The sequence below is a fragment of the Cornus florida genome, unplaced genomic scaffold (assembly GCF_030987335.1).
Source record: "Cornus florida cultivar Cherokee Brave unplaced genomic scaffold, ASM3098733v1 CherokeeBrave_3.0.0_Hap2_Chr03, whole genome shotgun sequence".
NCBI lineage: Eukaryota > Viridiplantae > Streptophyta > Magnoliopsida > Cornales > Cornaceae > Cornus > Cornus florida.
In genome coordinates, this window is record NW_026775573.1 from 29,976,211 (window position 1) to 29,996,630 (window position 20,420).

Here is a 20,420-nt window from a genome sequence, read left to right on the forward strand (position 1 = left end):
GTATATATATAAAACACAAACAGTAGTGGGCTGCAGTTGCCAATAGATGGAGTTTAAATAATCAGTCACCAAACCAAGTAATCTTCGTTCATCGATTGTGTTTGTGTGTGTTTTTGTGTGCATATATATATTTATAGAGAGAGAGAGAATCTAAAGTTACTGTACTGGACAATGATCAACTGTCTCAAGAACTAGGATGGCCTATATAATTGGCCTGTCACCAAAATAGTTAACAAAACATAAAAAAGAAAAAGTGACATTCTAAGAAGAATGAAATGCAATAATGTGACTGTTCCAACATATTAGTTAGGAGTACTTGGTTTAGAAAAATTGGTGAATAAAAAGATTTTTAATTTTTTTTTTTATTATTATGATCTTTTTGGACCCAAAATTACCACATTCAAAGTATTCAATTCTTGACTAACCATTACTGTGATACCCCTCAATTCTAGAATCACGGATGATCAAGTCCGAGCACAGAATACAAGGGATATTAAACAATTAATATTTAAACAAGCATTTGAATACAAAAAGAATAATAAAGAATAAATAAATAATAAGCTGAAGGAAACTAAATAATAAATCCCTATTTTAAAATCCTCAAATAAATAATAATTAAAAATCCAATAATAAAATCCTTCAATCTTCGGATACTAGTAATTAATTAAACTATAACTCGGGAATCCATCCTGTGGACCCCTAATAATATCCTAACTAAAATAACTGAACCGAAATAAAAATAATAAGTAATGAAGACGAGTCCTACGTAGAGTCGGAAGAGTGAATGACTGTCTCTGCTCGGCACAAATAATCTCTAAGACTGGAACTGACAAACACCTGAAAAATAATGGTGGGTCAGGCCCACAAACAAGTTCTAATTTACTACATCCCAAATAGAGACCCGATACACGTACACATCCTAATTAATTCAACAATAACTAAATAGTCCATATGTAGATATATACACACTAAAGGAACCTCACTAGATTATAGAGTTGTCTCAAACTGAATAGTAGGCAACATGCAAAACACACATATAGTGGGCATGAGTAGTTAGACCTACCAGGGTACACAACTACGCTATATCTAGCTACACATCCCTGGCAATATACGTACCCTAACAACTGATCCTAAGACTCAAGCTCATATCATGGTGTATAATTATATATGTAAAAATCCGTCCTAATCCAACCATCAAAAATAAACTATCCAATTATTATTTTAATAAAATGTCATCCAACTATTCCGTTGACCTGACACGAATAAGTAGGACTTAACACTGTGGTTAATCCGTTCCCTTATTAAAAATAGGTAGGACTTAACTCGCAAGTTAATCCGTCCCTAATATGCCCCCATCCCATAATGGTGCATTAATCTATACCATAATCAAATAAAAGTTTCCAAACCAGGGACAATATAAATATTATTTACATCTAACAATCCAAATAAATATGATATAAATCATATACACATCCTTTGCATTTACATGAGCAAAAATATCAATTCTAAGTAGCACGCATTTAATTTACATCGCAAGAAATTAACGTACATCTCAATTAAATTGTACATCCCCATGTTCTGATTAAATTAATTTAAATCTAATCAATTGATTAAAATAATGTAATCCAACAATATTTAATTAATTAATTTTTTTAAAAAAAAAATAATTAAATTTCATACTTAGCATGTAAACTTAAATCATGCATTCCAACTCTTAATGAATCTATTTAAATTAAATAAATATTTAAATTTAGATTCATCAATCAAAAATAACAATTATCAATTTAATATCCTAGCATTAATCAAAATAATATTTAAAAAATATTTAATGCATAACTAATTATTATTACTATTGTTTTTTTTTTTTCTTTTTTTTTTTTTTTTTTATGTACACAAGATTATTCCTACCAACTGTGTATGCCTTAGGAAGAAACTAAATTTAAATTACAAATTTAACTATATAATGCATTCTTAAAGCCTCGTTCGGCGTGCACCTTGTACGCTGAAAAGTTAGTTTTGAATTCATCACACACCTTATTCCTAAAATTGATTCGTGGAAACAAAATTGTCTCGTTCGGCGTGCCTATACATATACATACAATCTTCTGATTTCCCTCACAATAATGAATTCATGTTTAAATTCAAGCATTGAATAAAACACTCCCAGATTTCGTACATGGACATAAATGGGTTCATGCTAATTTGGTTCATGTTAATCCTACAAGTCATTCCTCGTTCCACGCACATGAAGAAAAATACAATTATGATTTCACAAAATATAAAACTGTTTCAGGTTAACAACCCATAAGATATTACAACTCATGATTAGAACACATAATATAATACAACTCATGCAAATCTAATTTATTAAAATATGAAATTTAATACAAACCCATTATTAAAACAGATGAACTGAAATTTCCGCATAAATTCATATAATTAGATTCAATTAATTTATTTAAAGAACCTAGAATTAATCTAGCATGCATAAGGTATGAATCAAAGGAGAAGAGAAGAATTAAAATTTGCCTTTAGGGATTTGATAAAAACCCCTAGCCTCCTTCTTCCTTTTTCTTTTCCTTCCTTTTCTTTATTTCTCTCTCTAAAATATAGTACGTGATATATTTTCTAACATCTTTCATAACTCTATAGTTATATATTTATAGACAACTAAAATAACCCTAATCCTTTTCCCATTCCAAGACAAACTAAAATAAAATAAAATAAAATTTAAATACTAAAAAGGTAACCTAAATATATGTTACGTATAATCTATGTGTACCCCTTTTTATATATAATATATAAATATATATCAGATTATTATTAAAGGGACTTTCCTTACATATATATATATATATATATATATATATATATATTTATTTATTTATTAAATATACATATACATGGGTAATCATCCGTACCCACTAAACCCCTTACCCAAGTAGTCTATGGAGCCCAATTGATTGGTCAATTACTACTATCCATATCCAATAAAAATAAAATAAAAATAAAAATAAAATAATTAAATTCCTAAATAAATACACATCATCACATACAATTCAATTTAAACAAATAATTAAATCAATTAAACAAGTAAACAATTAGCCAAGAAAACAACTAAAAAATTAAATGCAATTAAAACTATTAAAATAATACCGAGACTATCCTTTTTAAATTAGGGGTATTACATTCTTCCCCCCTAATAAAAGGAATTCGCCCTTACCTTCTTCCATTATATCTGGAAACTGTGAGCGAATGACATCCTCTTGTTTCCAAGTAGACTCAGCCTCATTATGGTGATTCCACTGGACACGTACTAACGATATGACTTTATTGCGAAGAACATGATCCTTACGGTCAATAATGCGACACGGTGGCTCCACATATGTTGCATCCGGCTGCAACTCAATCTCTCCCACATTGATATGCTGATACCGATCTTCATCTCGCAGAAATTTTCGCAACATGGAAACATGAAACACATTATGCACTCTATCCAAATGATCTGGAAGTGCCAACCGATAAGCTACAGTTCCAACGCGATCGGTAATCATAAATGGACTCATAAACCGTGGTGATAACTTCCCTTTCTTCCTAAAGCGCATTACACCTTTCATAAGAGACATTTTGAGTAGAACCTGATCCCCAACCTGAAACTCCAAAGCACGAGTACGACGATCCACATAACTCTTCTGCCTACTCTGGGCAGTGCACATGCAAGCCCTAATAAGAGCAATCTTCTCAGAAGTATCCTTAATGAACTCAGGACCCAAAAATCAGCTCTCGCCAACCTCCATCCAACAAACAGGAGATCTACATGGTCGTCCATACAATGCCTTAAACGGTGCCATACCAATAGTCTTCTGAAAACTATTGTTATATGCGAACTCCACAAGTGGCAAATACTCCTCCCAATGGCCCTTAAAATCAAAGACACAAGAACGAAGCATATCCTCCATTATCTGATTAACCCTCTCGGTCTGTCCATCAGTCTGAGGATGATAAGCAGTGCTAAGATGCAACTCTGTACCCAAAGCCTGCTGAAAACTCTTCCAAAACCCTGATACAAAGCTCGAATCCCTGTCCGATATAATAGATAACGGAATGCCATTGCAACTTCACAATCTCTGTAATGTAAAGTCTCGCCAACTGTTCCGAAGTGTAATCAGGGCGAATAGGCAAGAAATGAGCTGATTTGGTCAACCTATCAACGATGACCCAAATGGAATTGTGATTCTTGAACGAATTAGGCAATTCTTCCACAAAATCCATAGAAATGCTTTCCCATTTCCACTTTGGTATCGGCAGTGGCTGTAGAGTTCCTGACGGCCTCTGATGATCAATCTTGACCATCTGACAAGTACTACATCGTGAGACAAATAGAGCAATGTCCCTCTTCATACCTGACCACCAAAACTGCTGCTTCATATCCTGATACATTTTGTCACCTCCAAGATGAACCGAAAACTCAGAGTGGTGAGTCTCAGTCATCACATCCTTCCTCAACTCATCAGCAGAAGGTACCACTAACCGTCCCTTGTACCTCAAACCTCCATCAGCCCCAACATAGTAGAATGGAACCTCTCCGGAAGCTATCTCTGTAACTTTATCAATGCACTGCTGATCCGTGAGTTGTGCCTTCAAAACTTTGTGAATGATAGAAGGTGTAACTACCATGCAAGCCAAGAAAGCATCCGACAATTCATCCACCCTCTTCAACGCATTCCACTCAGTAGTGAATAGAGTGGAAAGACTACCAATAGGTCGACGACTGAGTGCATTCGCCACCACATTCGCTTTCCCTGGATGATACTGTATAGAAAAATGATAGTCTTTCACAAACTCCAACCACTTGCGCTGTCTCATATTCAGCTCCCGCTGAGTGAACAAATACTGCAGACTCTTGTGATCGCTGAATAATCTGAAGGACTCACCCAACAGATAATGCCTCCAAATACGTAAGGCAAAAACCACAGCTGCCAACTCCAAATCATGTGTTGGGTAATTAAGCTCGTGAGGCTTAAGTTTCCGAGATCCATACGAAATCGGTCACTCCTTCTGCATCAAAATACATCCAAGACCCTACAACGAAGCATCTGTGTACACAAGATACTCTATCCCGCTCTGTGGGGTAGACAAAACTGGTGCAGAAGTCAACTTAGTCTTCAGCTCATCAAAAGCTCTCTGATAATATTCATCCCACACGAACCGTACACCCTTCTTAGTTAAATGAGTGAGTGGTCCTGCTATCTTTGAAAACCCCTAGATGAACCTCCTATAATATCTTGCCAAACTGAGAAAACTTCGAATCTCGGTAGGTGATGTAGGCTGCTCCCACTCAACCACCGCTGAAACCTTGGCTGGATCCACCGCTGTTCCCCTTTCTGACACCATGTGACCCAGAAATTTCACTTCCCGCTGCCAAAATTCACATTTCTCAAACTTGGCATACAACTGATACTCACGAAGCGTCTGTAAGACTATCCGAAGATGTCTAGCATGATCGTCCTCTGACCTCGAGTAAATCAAAATGTCATCTATGAAGACAATGACAAATTGATCCAAGTAAGCTCTGAAGACTCTATTCATTAAATTTATGAAAACCGCTGGTGCATTAGTCAATCCGAACGGCATCACCCGAAACTCATAAGATCCATATCTAGTGAGAAACGCTGTCCTCAGGACATCCTGCTCCCGAACCCGAAATTGATGATATCCAGATCGCAGATCAATCTTAGAGAAATAAGTAGCTCCCTTCAACTGATCAAACAAGTCATCAATCCTGGGCAAAGGATACTTGTTACGAATAGTAACCTTGTTCAACTCCCTGTAATCTATACACAAGCGGAGCGAACCATCCTTCTTCTTCACAAATAAAACCGGTGTTCCCTAGGGTGAAGTACTCCTGCGAATGAAACCCTGGCTGAGTAGCTGCTGAATCTGATCCCTCAGCTCACGCATCTCCACTGGTGCCATCCTATATGGTGCCCTAGCAATAGGCGTAGTGCCTGGAGCTAAGTCTATCACAAAGTCGATCTCGCGACTAGGCGGCAACCCTGGAATCTCATGAAATACATTCGGGTAATCCTATACAATTGGTATGTTATCCAATAATACAGTAGTCCCCTCCTCCGCTTCCTCTTTCACATGAAACAAATAGGTGCTAGTGACCCCCCTAGAACGCGGCATAGCGATGACGTACACGTCCTGACCAGGTATGGTGAAAACTACGGACCTATCATAACAATCAACTTGGGCATGGTAATGCGATAACCAATCCATCCCAAGTATCACATCATAAGTGTGCATGTCCAGGACCAAAAGATTGGCTAGAAATCTGAGTCTACCAATATCTAGTGTCACAGGCCCATCACTCTCATGAAGAATGGCTGTATTGCCTAACGGTGTAGAAATTCCATGCGGTGTACTGCATACCCTAGTCATCATCCCAGATAAAGTAACAAATGACCTAGCTACAAATAAGTGTGTAGCACCCGTATCAAATAAAACACGTCCAAGTAAATCATGAATAGGAAACTTACCCTCAACAGCCTGAGGTGCCTGCATATTCTGTGGCATGGGGTTGTACACCCTGCCATAATGTAACTGCTGCGGTGCCTGTCCCTGAGGCTGCGGCGGTGCTGGTAAAGCCAGATATGTCTGTCCCTGAATCCGTGGAATCTGTGGAGCTGGTAAAGGCACTGGTGCCCTCTGCCCCTGCTGCACATGTTGTCCCTGTCTCTGTCCCTATCTTACTGCAGGACACTGCCTGGAAGTGTGACCATACTCTCCACAAGTATAGCAACTACCCTGGAAAGTACCAAATGGCCTCCTCTGTCGGTTAGCCTGTGGCTGACCCTGTCCTGCCTGTGGTCCCCCATTCTGCTGCCTCTGAATAGGTGCCCCATTCTGCTGAGCATCTGAACCACCCTTGTGCTTCTTCCAAGGCTGATGTCCCTGGAATTTGCCCCTGTCATTCTGTCGGTGTCCGTTCCCATTCCCTTTCTCAGCTGACTGATTAGCAGAGTCTCGATCACCCCGCTTCTCACCCTTAGCCTGTCTGAAGTCCACTATCAACTAATACTGCTGTAGAGCGGCGTCTACCACCTGAGCATATGTAGTATAAGCTGGACTACCTGTAATAGCTCTCTTGATAGACCACATCAGTCCCTTAACGAAACTGTTGCACTTCTTTTCCTCTGTATCCACCTCCTCTGGTGCAAAAAGAGATAAGCGCGTGAACTGCTGCTCATACCCTGCCACTGTCATGTTCCCCTGTTGCAGATTAAGAAACTCAGTCTTTATGGCTGCCCTGACTACACAAGGGAAATACTTTTCATCAAAGCGTGCACTGAACTGATCGTAAGTCAATGCCATCCTCTCCTCGGCGGTGGTAACTGACTCCTACCACTGTAGTGCATCCCCAACTAATTTGAAGGTAGCAAGCATCTGCTTCTAAACCTCCGTGCAATGAACCAAACGAAGATGTCCCTCGATGTCCTGCTTCCACTGATGAGCTGCTCTCGTATCGGTGGAGCCTATGAACTCAGGTAGGCTCCCTTTTGTGAAAGAACTCCTAGCCTTCTCCCAAGTATCAATCCGAACAACCGGTGCCCGTAACGGTGCCGGCTGTACTTGAGGCTGATTCCGAAGTGCAGCGGTTACCCCTGCTTCTATAGCCCGAGCAATAAGGTCATTGATGTGAGGAGGAAACTCTTGGTTTCCTCCCTGATCCTGAGTTTGCTGAACTTCCTCATGCTCCTCATAGAACTGACCCTCATCCTTCTGACGCTGCCTACGAGCCGCCTCCCTTCGTTGCCTGTTTCTCTGATTGTCCCGTCTTCTTCTAGCGTTAACCATTCTGTTAACATAGAAAGACAGATATTAGTACGATTTAACCGAACCGCAAAGAATACAATAAATCCTAATCTTAGGCTCTGACTAAAAGAATACGCTACGCGGAAGTCTTAAAACGATAGATCCCTAGAGACACTTGAACCTGGCTCTGATACCAACTGTGATACCCCTCAATTCTAGAGCCACGGGTGATCAAGTTCAAGCACAGAATACAAGGGATATCAAACAATTAATATTTAAACAAGTATTTGAATACGAAAAGAATAATAAAGAATAAATAAATAATAAGCTGAAGGAAACTAAATAATAAATCCCTATTTTAAAATCCTCAAATAAATAATAATTAAAAATTCAATAATAAAATCCTCCAATCTTCGGATACTAGTAATTAATTAAACTACAACTCGGGAATCCATCCTGTGGACCCCTAATAATATCCTAACTGAAATAACTGAACCGAAATAAAAATAATAAGTAACTAATGAAGACGAGTCCTACGTAGAGTCGGAAGAGTGAATGACTGTCTCTGCTCGGCACAAACAATCTCTAAGACTGGAACTGACGAACACCTGAAAAATAATGGTGGGTCAGACCCACAAACAAGTTCTAATCTACTACATCCCAAACAGAGACCCAATACACGTACACATCCTAATTAATTCAACAATAACTAAATAGTCCATATGTAGATATATACACACTAAAGGAACCTCACTAGATTATAGAGTTATCTCAACCTGAATAGTAGGCAATATGCAAAACGCACATATAGTGGGCATGAGTACCTAGACCTACTAGGGTACACAACTACGCTATATCTAGCTACACATCCCTGGCAATATACGCACCCTAACCACTAATCCTGAGACTCAAGCTCATATCATGGTGTATAATTATATATGTAAAAATCCGTCCTAATCCAACCATCAAAAATAAACTATCCAATTATTATTTTAATAAAATGTCATTCAACTATTCCGTTGACCTGACACGAATAAGTAGGACTTAACACTGTGGTTAATCCGTTCCCTTATTAAAAATAGGTAGGACTTAACTCGTAAGTTAATCCGTCCCTAATATGCCCCCCATCCCATAATGGTGCATTAATCTATACCATAATCAAATAAAAGTTTCCAATCCAGGGACAATATAAATATTATTTACATCTAACAATCCAAATAAATATGATATAAATCATATACACATCCTTTGCATTTACTTGAGCAAAAATATCAATTCTAAGTAGTACGCATTTAATTTACATCGCAAGAAATTAACGTACATCTCAATTAAATTGTACATCCCCATGTTCTGATTAAATTAATTTAAATCTAAACAATTGATTAAAATAATGTAATCCAACAATATTTAATTAATTATTATTTTTTTAAAAAAAATTAATTAAATTCCATACTTAGCATGTAAACTTAAATCATGCATTCCAACTCTTAATGAATCTATTTAAATTAAATAAATATTTAAATTTAGATTCATCAATCAAAAATAACAATTATCAATTTAACATCCTAGCATTAATCAAAATAATATTTAAAAAATATTTAATGCATAACTAATTATTATTACTATTGTTTTTTTTTTTATTTTTTATTTTTTATTTTTTTTTTTATGTACACAAGATTATTTCTACCAACTGTGTATGCCTTAGGAAGAAACTAAATTTAAATTACAAATTTAACTATATAATGCATTCTTAAAGCCTCGTTCGGCATGCACCTTTTACACTGAAAAGTTAGTTTTGAATTCATCACACACCTTATTCCTAAAATTGATTCGTGGAAACAAAATTGTCTCGTTCGGCGTGCCTATACATATACATACAATCTTCTGATTTCCCTCACAATAATGGATTCATGTTTAAATCCAAGCATTGAATAAAACACTCCCAGATTTCGTACATGGACATAAATGGGTTCATGCTAATTTGGTTCATGTTAATCCTACAAGTCATTCCTCGTTCCACGCACATGAAGAAAAATACAATTATGATTTCACAAAAATATAAAACTGTTTCAGGCTAACAACCCATAAGATATTACAACTCATGATTAGAACACATAATATAATACAACTCATGCAAATCTAATTTATTAAAATATGAAATTTAATACAAACCCATTATTAAAACAGATGAACTGAAATTTCCACATAAATTCATATAATTAGATTCAATTAATTTATTTAAATAACCTAGAATTAATCTAGCATGCATAAGGTATGAATCAAAGGAGAAGAGAAGAATTAAAACTTGCCTTTAGGGATTTGATAAAAACCCCTAGCCTCCTTATTCCTTTTCTTTATTTCTCTCTCTAAAATATAGTACGTGATATATTTTCTAACCTATTTCACAACTCTATAGTTATATATTTATAGGTAACTAAAATAACCCTAATCCTTTTTCCATTTCAAGACAAACTAAAATAAAATAAAATAAAATTTAAATACTAAAAAGGTAACCTAAATATATGTTACGTATAATCTATGTGTAACCCTTTTTATATATAATATATAAATATATATCAGATTATTAATAAAGGGACTTTCCTTACATATATATATATATATATATATATATATATATTTATTTATTTATTAAATATACATATACATGGATAATCATCCGTACCCACTAAACCCCTTATCCAAGTAGTCCATGGAGCCCAATTGATTGGTCAATTACTACTATCCATATCCAATAAAAATAAAAATAAAACAATTAAATTCCTAAATAAATACACATCATCACATACAATTCAATTTAAACAAATAATTAAATCAATTAAACAAGTAAACAATTAGCCAAAAAAACAACTAAAAAATTAAATGCAATTAAAACTATTAAAATAATACCGAGATTATCCTTTTTAAATTAGGGGTATTATAATTACTATAAAGTTTTATTTTAAATAGACATATAGTTTTTTAGTGCAATGTGATTGCGAAATTGATAGTATAAATGCAGACGTAATTCCATACCATCATGGCCTACAATATTCCAAAACAGATGCTGAAAATGATGGAAAACAAAAATCTTTTGGAATAGTCACATCTTTTTCCCCAAGGAAAGGAATAGGAGAGAAAAGACAATTAATCGTGTTCACAAAATTGAAAATATTATGATCGATCAGTTAAACAAAAGAGGGAAGCAGAAGCTCCAAATGGTTAATACTAAGCCACAAATCAAATAGATTTATTAAAAAGGTTATCTAGATTGATCTAACTCTGACCATTCAGTTATTGTAGTAGTGGGTGTCAACACACATTATGCTAGGTCAGTCACCTTTGTTAGCATCACTAAATAAAACATATCGATTTTTTTTTATATGAGTAAAGAATAATGTCAACTATTGTCACAATGTCATTTCAACTTGTATAAATATATTTAAAGTCAAATACATCCGATTCTCGAACTGTATCACAACTTTATTGAATAACTAACAGGTGGTTCATGATTGAACTGAATTCAACTCTGGAAATTGAAAGAAAATTATTTTAAAATTTATACTGCTAGCAAACATTGCGAAAATGTACTTCCAAGATAAGGCATTTTTTTTTTTTTTTTTTTAACGTACTGAAGAAGATTAAGCATAGCTGTCGAGACAAATACACTATATAACATTTTAAACTCGCGTCCTTCATATTAGGGCACCCTTAAAACAAAAAGTAGATTGTGCAGTGCATTTAAGTTTTAATATTTATTAATGTACCACATCTATATTATCTTTCATTAGAGGACACCCTCAATGTCCCAAACCTACTGCACCGAATTAAACAAGGTATGCTAAAATTAGGACCCACCCACATGCCTAAATGCTAGGGATGTATCAGACTATAATTTAATACACATGTCCTATAAAGAGGGACAATAAAGGTGGAGTGATTTGAGATCATATATTCCGAAAATACACACACACACACACGGATGATAGATGCATACAAAATACAAACTAAGCATAGAAACAGACACAGGAATGGTGCAATTTATTACACTGCAACCAATCAACCATCAATCTAAATGCAAAACATTCAAATTGATTCTGATCCTACACGACAAAATTTTGGGGGACCATATATTCGAGTTTGCATACTTGTAATATACTCCGTATTAAATATGATATGAGATTGAGAGAGAACAGTTCCAAAAGCTTCTATGAAGTCTGTCTTTTTTTGAATTCTGGTTTAATCCACAATCAATTACAACATTGGCTGGATGCAAGTGTGCCAATTTTAAAATTTCTACCCACCAAACAATCTTTGGATTCTGTCCCCAATCAATTATGGGATTGCCTGAAGAGTGATATCTAATCCCCCCTTCGCACATTGTCTGAGAGAAGTTGTTGGCACTTATAAAAAATGTATTCTATCGGTATAAAAGCGATTTAAAAACTGTGAATATTTATGTATTGTGGAATGGACAAATTTTAATCCTCGTACAGTACAGCATGAGTTGACCCATCACACAAATGTGATAAATGTGATTGGTCACATTTGTATGTGGTGAGCCGTCTGATGCAGTATCATAAAAGTTCCCAACTTGAAGCAGAAGGGGATGAGTATAACAGCTCAGCAATGCAGTACAACATCGGATGACCCACCGCACATGCATTTGAGCTTGTGTGAGGTGGGTCGTTCAAAGCGCTACCATAAAAAATCATTACTCAATGAAAACATTACCTCCATAGTGTGAAGTTTGAAAAAATTTAGATTAGCCGTGGTACCATACCCTCGGTCTCCCAGCCGTTAGATGTGGTGATGAGACCCACCTAATAGATCATCCAACGATTAAGAGACCCCGAATATTGTAGAACTTTTATTATAGTTTTGTATGGCACTAAGCGAACAATATTTGCACAGTGTCTTTAACCCAAAAATATATATATATTTGCACAGTGTGAGTGTAGCCCGGATGCTATCCCCCCTACTCCTCTCTCCCTTATAAATTGAAGAATCTATCGGCCTTTTCTTCCATCTCAATCTGACAGACTTGCTGTTTCTATTCCATTTACTGCTGTATACATCGTCACCTTATCTTATTATATACTCTATACATCAACTTATCAATCTTCTCCTCTCCTAACTGGTTAATCTAGCACCATACCTTATCCTCCAAAACACTTCAATTTTGCAGACTTCGATGGCTGCTACTTCTAAACCAGTGTCCATAAAACGGCTTGCTGAACATCTCGAAGATCAACAAGAGCCTTTTAAGCTAGATGTTTACCTCTCACAAAGAAGGTACACGAAGAAGAGCTCGAAATTAGAAACCAGAAATGGTTCCAACCTCTACAATTCAGTTAAGAACTTGACTGAATCTTCCAGTACTTATACCATGATCAGAAAAGGACTTCCATACGGTTCAAAAACTCTAGAATTGGTGCTCGACGCACTCGCTTCCTACAAGAGTTGCGGGAAACTCTTGAGATTAAAACATAAAGCTCGGAAAAATGGAGAAGAAAAAGATTCCAAGACTCCTAGAAAGCAAGAGGAAATTGCAAAGAATCGCCTGTCCTCATCCGGTAGCCGAACTCCGTCTAGTTCCTGTTCAAAGGGAAACATCAAAGCGCGTTGTACTCCTGAACAAAATCATAGCTCGTCTTATCAAAGAACCTTTCAAGCCTTGAAGCTCCACAACCTGCTAAAATTAGAGGTAGAAAGACTTTCCTTTGTTTAGTTCAGTTTTCATAAAACAGTTCAAATTTTCATTTGTTTGACAATTACCTAAAAAGCGTTTTTTTGAAAATCGAGTCAAAGGAAAAGCCTAATTTTAGCATTCAGTTTTAAAATTGTTTTCTATTTTCAGAGTTTTTGAAAACTGTTTTCATAACGACTTTGTATTGTTTGAGCTTTGTCTTCTCTGGCAGTGCCTAAAACGAAATATTAGTTTTATATTACAGCATTTTTGTAGAAGATTCAATTATGACCATGTTTAACAGGCTGCTTCAAATTCAAAACAACAATGGGGATGCATAGAAGAAAACAATCAGCTCAGCCCGGCATCAGTACTAGAAGAACTACAATCAGAAGAAGGTTCTCCAGTTGGTAAGAAGATTCAGTTTCTTTATCTTATGAATCAAATAAAACCATTATTAATATTCTGATCTTTCATAATATAATTTATTATGTAACAATCATTATTTGTCAATGAATCAGTGCAACACTTCCTTGTACCAAGAAAAGAAGAAACAACATTGACTTGCAGTTTCAATTTGCCTAGAGTCAAGGAAGACACCATTTTCTCAGCAACTATGTGCCAATTACTTGCACAATCTCTGACTGAGAAGCACAATTGCGTCGGCGCAGCAGAATTGCATGGCATTGAGTCCAGTTCTTCACAATTCTTGAACGCCAAAAGGGTGTTGATGCAAACTAAAAGGCTCGTGTTCGACTGCGTGAAGGAAGCCATAGACACCCATGGAAGGAGAGCAAGGAGGCAGAAGAGGCTCAAAGGTGTGTTGGGGCCTGAGGAACTTGGAAAAATAGTGTGTGACCAAATCTATGAATGGGGAAATCAATCTGGTGATGAAACAAATGTAAACCAATTGATAAGTTGGGATTACTCCAACACAGAAGAGGAATGGAGTGATTTTCATATGCTAACAAGGCATATTGGGATAGAGATTGGAGACGCTATCTTAGATAATATTGTAGTAGAAACAATCAAGTCACTTTGAGGTATATAGATATATTTGAAGAAATAATTAATTCATCCAATGACTTTATTTCTACTGTTTTCTTCTCCAAATTGTTATGAATTTAGAAAATGGAGATCTGTTTAGGTCCCTCATTGATATTTAGGAAAAAATGTTGCATGGTTACGTACGTAATTATTGGTCTCGGACAATTATTAACTAACACGTAAATAAACGTATTGTCAACTTTATTTAATTTTTTTTATTTATGTGTCAATTAGTGATTAATTAATCAATACCAATACTCCCAGGACCATACAACATTTTCCTGATATTTAGGATCCATTAATAGAACAGTATGTTAGCAATTCTCTCTCTTCATAATTTCTCTACAATATTAATTTATCAGCTTCATGTCACTTTTACTGAAAAATACCAAGTACGGTACTGTATAGAAATCATTAATTTCATCAACTAAAGACAAAACGCTAACGTGTTGACAACAATTTTGGTTTTACGATTGTGGTTGGATCAGATTTTGCCACGTGGAACCATCAGGGTATGCAATGTGTCACCAGCCACAGCAATGGATAAGATGAATTGTCTCCGTGAGCAGTGGGCTACAAGTACGTTGGGTGGATCAGATTTTGCCACGTGGAACCATCAGGGTATGCAATGTGTCACCAGCCACAGCAATGTATAAGATGAATTGTCTCCGTGAGCAGTGGGCTAGTCATTTGATATTAACGTTACTAACCTATATGAGCGGCCAAAGTGAAGGTGCAATGGGCCACATCATGTGGGCCCGAACCAGATTGGTAACCCTCCAATTAGAAACACCATGTTTTCTGGGCTGGTCATCGTCACCCTAGCTGCCCAAGGGACCCACTAGTCCTATAACCCATGAGCCACGACATCACAGAGAAATTGTTATATAGTTTGAGACTATGTATTTCATCCAATTATATATTAATATGCTAATTAAAGTGTTAATTTTTATTTTTTTATTTACATGTCAATCTAAAATGGGTCAGAATCACAAGATCCCGAATCATGTAATAATGGACAAGGTTCTTATTCAGTTCACGCGGCACTACTGTAAGAAAGAGCTTAAGAGCCCTTGAAGCTTACGAGATTGATTAGATAGAGTGGCATTTGCAAAATTATTAAATGGTCTGAGATGATGTAATTTCGGTCAATTACAAGTTGCCATGCAATAACAAAAAAATGAACAAAACTAACACATTTAGTTGCGTGACAGTCGGAACCACATAGCTTACATTTAAGTGTATATGCAGAGATAAAAAAAAATCAATCATTGGGCCAATGACTCATGTTGAGCCTCATAACAAAAACAATCTTTATTTTTTCCAAAAACAAACAACTTCTTAATAGTTATGCAGCCCAAATTGAGCCACAAACTTCGATTTTGTTAAATATTTAATAGGCCAGAGGTTTAAAAATGCAAGTCCTCAAAAGAAAAAAATCACAAATTTTAGATTTAGGTTACTCGAATGTGCCTAAAAGTAATTTATGAAGTTTTCTTAACTGAATGGATTTTAAGTTCTTCAAATAAAATTTGGTTAAAAGTCAAAAAATATACTTTAAAAATGCACCAACCCTAAAATTCACAAAAGTTTAGGTCCAACTCTCTTAAGAAAAAATATTTAAAGATGTTTTAAAATTTACAAACTTAGATCACATAAAATTGTCAAAAATCACAAAATTATGTTTAAATGAAATAAACCCTAGAATTCCTAAATTTTAGGTCTAGACCAAAGTAGTTAACCAAAATAGATAAAGATTTTAAAATCGGAAGGTGTACACTGATGTATTTTTCTTGAAAATCATGTTGTTCACCACTGGTAGGTAGGAGTTTTTTTTTTTTTTTTTTTTTTTTTTGGGGGGGGGGGGGGGGGAAATTAAAGTATTTGTATATATGATTGTTGAATTTACAGATGGGCCGAAGCCCCAAAAAAGCCCAAGGTCAACCCATGAGCTCCAATCCAGCCCATACCCAAAGGCAGAGCTTCCAACCTCAAACATGCCCTAATCGTACTTAATTAAAAATTGCACTGTTGAGCAGCTGTCATCCTCAAACATGTCCTAATCGCAGGGATCATTACACAGTTGAGCAGCCACAACCAGAATCCGGTGAGAGAAGATGGGACTATGTACCCATCGTGGGTTCAATCTGGTGGCTCCGGTGGCGGACGAATGAACGCCGAAGGAAGATCCCAGTCGATTTGCACTCTTCTGGCTTGATCGGTAGGAGGCTTTCAGCTCAACAATTCCATAAACAGGTTTCAAATTTGATGAAGGAACTTTCTTTTTGTTTTGGAATGGTTTGGTGATGCAAAATGTATTTTAATTTTTAATTCTTTTTTTCATGGGACTCGATTGTCTTTAAAAGGTAGGTGGTGGTAATTTTCGCTGGTCTCTTTCCATGGTTGGGCAAATAAAAAACACGGTTCCAACCTTTATTGACTTTTCTTTACGCGTTTCTACATCATTTGTGAACCCTTTCCTTCGTCTGAGTTGAGAATAATAATCTTTTTTCAATGGAAGATGTGCCAGAGCCTCCCATCAATCCTAATTTTGACGATTTTGATGATTATGAATTAGATCAAACATCCGATCTTCATGATGATGGTGATGATGAAGATCAAACATCCGATCTTCATGCTGATGATGAACGCAAGATCAAGAATTTCATGAAAGATTTGCCGAGTAGAGTGTCTTTCCGGCGCCCGAAGTCGAAATACCATCTGTGGTCATTTTGGAGTGAGCCGACTCTGTCTCTTCGCAGTAAGCTGCTTTTCTCTGTGTTTTTGTCACCCTTAATTTCTCACCTTTTTCTATTATTAACAGGAAATTCAATCTTTATCTTAGTGGAGAACCACCATGTGTATATTATATATATTAATAATATTAATAATAAATAATGTTAATGTTGCTGGATTGAACGTGTAGGTGGTAGTAGTATTACCGATTCGGCAACTCACACCCCCACCACAAATCAACCCATCATTACAGACATCATCAAATCTGCCCTTCTACACTTCAATGACAGTTTTCTTATGGTTGAAGTACTTCTAATACAGTTTTGGGCACCCATGACAACAGAAACAGGGTGTGTCCAGCTTGTTACTTCAGACCAACCTTTTGCTCTTTCTTATCATCTTGATGAAGGACTTCTTGAGTATAGGAAGCAGTGTTTGCAATACAAATTTAATGTGGATGGGGATGGGGAAGGAGTAGAAGGCCTTGGAATCGCTGGCCGTGTGTTCCGCCAAAAATGGCCCGAGTTGATACAAGATGTGGGACATTACTCTACCAAAGAGTACCCACAGCGTGATTTCGCTCTAGCTTGCCATATTTTGAGTTGTTGTTCTTTTCCGGTGTTTCAAACCTCTTTCCAGGAATGCGTTGGAGTACTTGAGTTTGCTACAACTACCGATTCCTTTTTACACACGGCGAGTTATTTGTTTATGAAACATGCGCTCAAGGTTTGTTGAACCCCTAATTTGTACTTACATTCTTCTAATTAATTTAATGAGGACTGAGGTGATCGGATACGATTGGAGATGATAAATATGATTTTACCTTTTCATTAATTTAAACCTTACCAAAATTAATCACCTTCTCCTCTTGCAGTCTGCCGGTCTGAAAACTTCTTGGTGTGATGCATTGATTTGTAAGGTAAGTTAGAGCTGTAATATCCAAATGTGAGATTTGGTACTTTTATATGTTTTCACTACTCTCTTCTCTCATCCACAAATGTCTATACCAGATTTTATATAAAGATGATCATCCAAATATATGGGCTGAAATCGAAGAAGGGTTGGAAGTGGTGTGCAAAACTCACGACTTACCTTTGGCTAAGACATGGATTCGGTGCAGGCATTTCAATGGCTTGGCCTTTGATGGCAATTTGGATAATAGCTGTGATACGTTTGATGTAAGCTGTATGGGGCCAGCCTTTCACTGTGATTTCCTAACATTTAATCTTCTAGATCATAATATGAAGGTATTCTTCTATCACTGGAGTGATTTTCAAAACAGGCAGGAAGTTGTTCGGAGTGCATATCAGTCGCATAAACTATGTTTATGTAGAGATCTAACTCAATTCAGCATAACTGAATACCCCTCCTTGCCCCTTGCACGCGCTTTTGGCTTAAGAGGTTGTTTCGCGATTTACTTGCAAAATACTCGTGCCAAAAATTTTCATTACGTACTAGAGTTTTTTTCTGAATCCTAAAAACATATATGGTGAAGACCCAAGTACCTTCTTGTGGCCAATATTAGGAACAATGAAGCAACAGTTCCCAAGCTTTAAGCTTGCTTCTGGAGAAGAACTCGGGAAGGAATTACTGATTGAAGTTATTAAACCTCGCATGAATAAGGAGCCTGCTTCTTTTCAATGCCAAAGTACTTTATCTCCATCTAGGCCTGGGGTCTTACATAATGCACAAGAGATGATGCAGCCACATTCATCAAATCAACAGATGCTAGTTGAAGTTGAAGATATCAACAATGAATGGAATCTTGTTAATGATGAGCAAAATTACATTCCTGTTTCTTGTTCAAATGAGGGTCGCATGAATCAGGAACTTGCTACTTTTCAATGCCAAAGTACTATATCTCCACCCGAGCTTGAAGTCTTGCATAATGGGCAAGAGACAACGCAGCCACATCCACCAAATCAGCAACTAATAATCGAACTTCGTGATACAAACAATGGAATGAATGTTAATGCAGAGCCAAATGGCATTCCTGTTTCTTGTTCGGACGAGGCACTTAATTCAATTACTTATGAGGAACTCAAAAAGCATTTTGGAAAGAAACTTGAAGATGTTGCACAGATTTTTGATGGTAAGCTTACACAGTAACTGAAATTGTCGCTTCTAATCTTTCTTTTACTATTTTCAATTTTTGAGTTTCTTCTTTTAGAATTAATAGATTATTCTTTTGCACTTACAAACTATATGAGTTTTTTTTTATTATTGAGTTCTTATTTTTGCAGTGAGCAGATCTACGTTCAAGCGTATATGCCGAAAGAATGGAATCCACAGCTGGAAACGAGGCAAGAGAAATAAGGTTAAAGGTTCTCCCTCTAGACGAGACCCTCCATGTTCTCAGTTGCCTGCTGAGAAACTCGTCGCTACTGTTGCTCACATGACTCCACTCGTAATAACACAAGAAGTAAGGGCAATAACTATAAAGGCAACATTTGGAGCTGATATGATAAAATTTAAACTACCTTTTTCATCAAAAATGGAGGAGTTGAAAGTGGAAGTGTCCAAGAGGTTGAAGTTAAATGCTAGAAGTTACAAGATCAAATATAATGATGGCGAGGATCAGATCTTGATAGCCTGCGACGAGGACTGGCGGGAATGTATGAGTGCTTCCGATTCAATGGGCACAATCAGATTGGTCATTGAGCCAATTACGCAAATACCACCTTCAACCTGACTACAGGCAAGTTTCTAACTATGTGTTGGTATCAATTTATTATCCATCCATGGTCCTAGTTTCTAAAGACAATATATGTATTTATGTAATTTTTATCTTTTCTGCAGGAAATATCAGCAGTTTCTATTTCGTAGCTCCCACTCTGTTCTCTAGGATTGCCGAGTCTTCTACTTGTCCAATCTAAAAAAAATACATTTGTATTTCAAAGAGAATACCTTGCTGAAATGTAATATGTTCAAAGTGAAAGAAGCAACTTTGAGTTTTGCAGGAAACAATATGTTTTATGTAAGTAAACACTTAGCAAATATTTGTAAAGTTCGCAGATGAGCTAATTAGTTGCTACCATTAATCTTGATAGACTTCTTAAGTATATGCCAATGTGTTCGATTCTAGGGAAAACCCTTCATGTCTGCTAGCTGAGAAACCTGTGGCCTGTGTTAC

General features: G+C 36.3%; 3 protein-coding genes across 4 annotated transcripts; all 3 read left to right on the forward strand.

Moving 5' to 3' along the window:
* The first annotated feature begins 12,762 nt into the window (after positions 1-12,762).
* On the forward strand, positions 12,763-15,515 carry LOC132300118 (uncharacterized). Its single transcript, XM_059797076.1, has 4 exons — positions 12,763-13,522; positions 13,809-13,914; positions 14,026-14,547; positions 15,040-15,515. Exons 1-3 carry the CDS (start codon positions 13,010-13,012, stop codon positions 14,544-14,546), a joined length of 1,140 nt encoding a protein of 379 aa, XP_059653059.1. The 5' UTR covers positions 12,763-13,009; the 3' UTR covers position 14,547; positions 15,040-15,515.
* Positions 15,516-16,590: 1,075 nt separating this feature from the next.
* LOC132300121 (protein NLP6-like) lies at positions 16,591-18,765 on the forward strand. Of its 2 annotated transcripts, none has more exons than XM_059797081.1 (4): positions 16,591-17,312; positions 17,631-18,013; positions 18,162-18,206; positions 18,298-18,765. In XM_059797081.1, exons 1-4 carry the CDS (start codon positions 17,066-17,068, stop codon positions 18,763-18,765), a joined length of 1,143 nt encoding a protein of 380 aa, XP_059653064.1. In that variant the 5' UTR covers positions 16,591-17,065. The 2 variants fall into 2 exon arrangements, with proteins under 2 accessions (XP_059653064.1, XP_059653063.1); XM_059797080.1 differs by having other exon boundaries at positions 16,592-17,312; positions 17,478-18,013.
* A 52-nt stretch (positions 18,766-18,817) lies between these two features.
* On the forward strand, positions 18,818-20,225 carry LOC132300122 (uncharacterized). The gene is made up of 3 exons (XM_059797082.1): positions 18,818-19,379; positions 19,531-19,985; positions 20,087-20,225. The coding sequence occupies exons 1-2, from the start codon at positions 18,818-18,820 to the stop codon at positions 19,977-19,979; spliced, it is 1,011 nt and encodes a 336-aa protein (XP_059653065.1). The 3' UTR covers positions 19,980-19,985; positions 20,087-20,225.
* Positions 20,226-20,420: the final 195 nt, after the last annotated feature.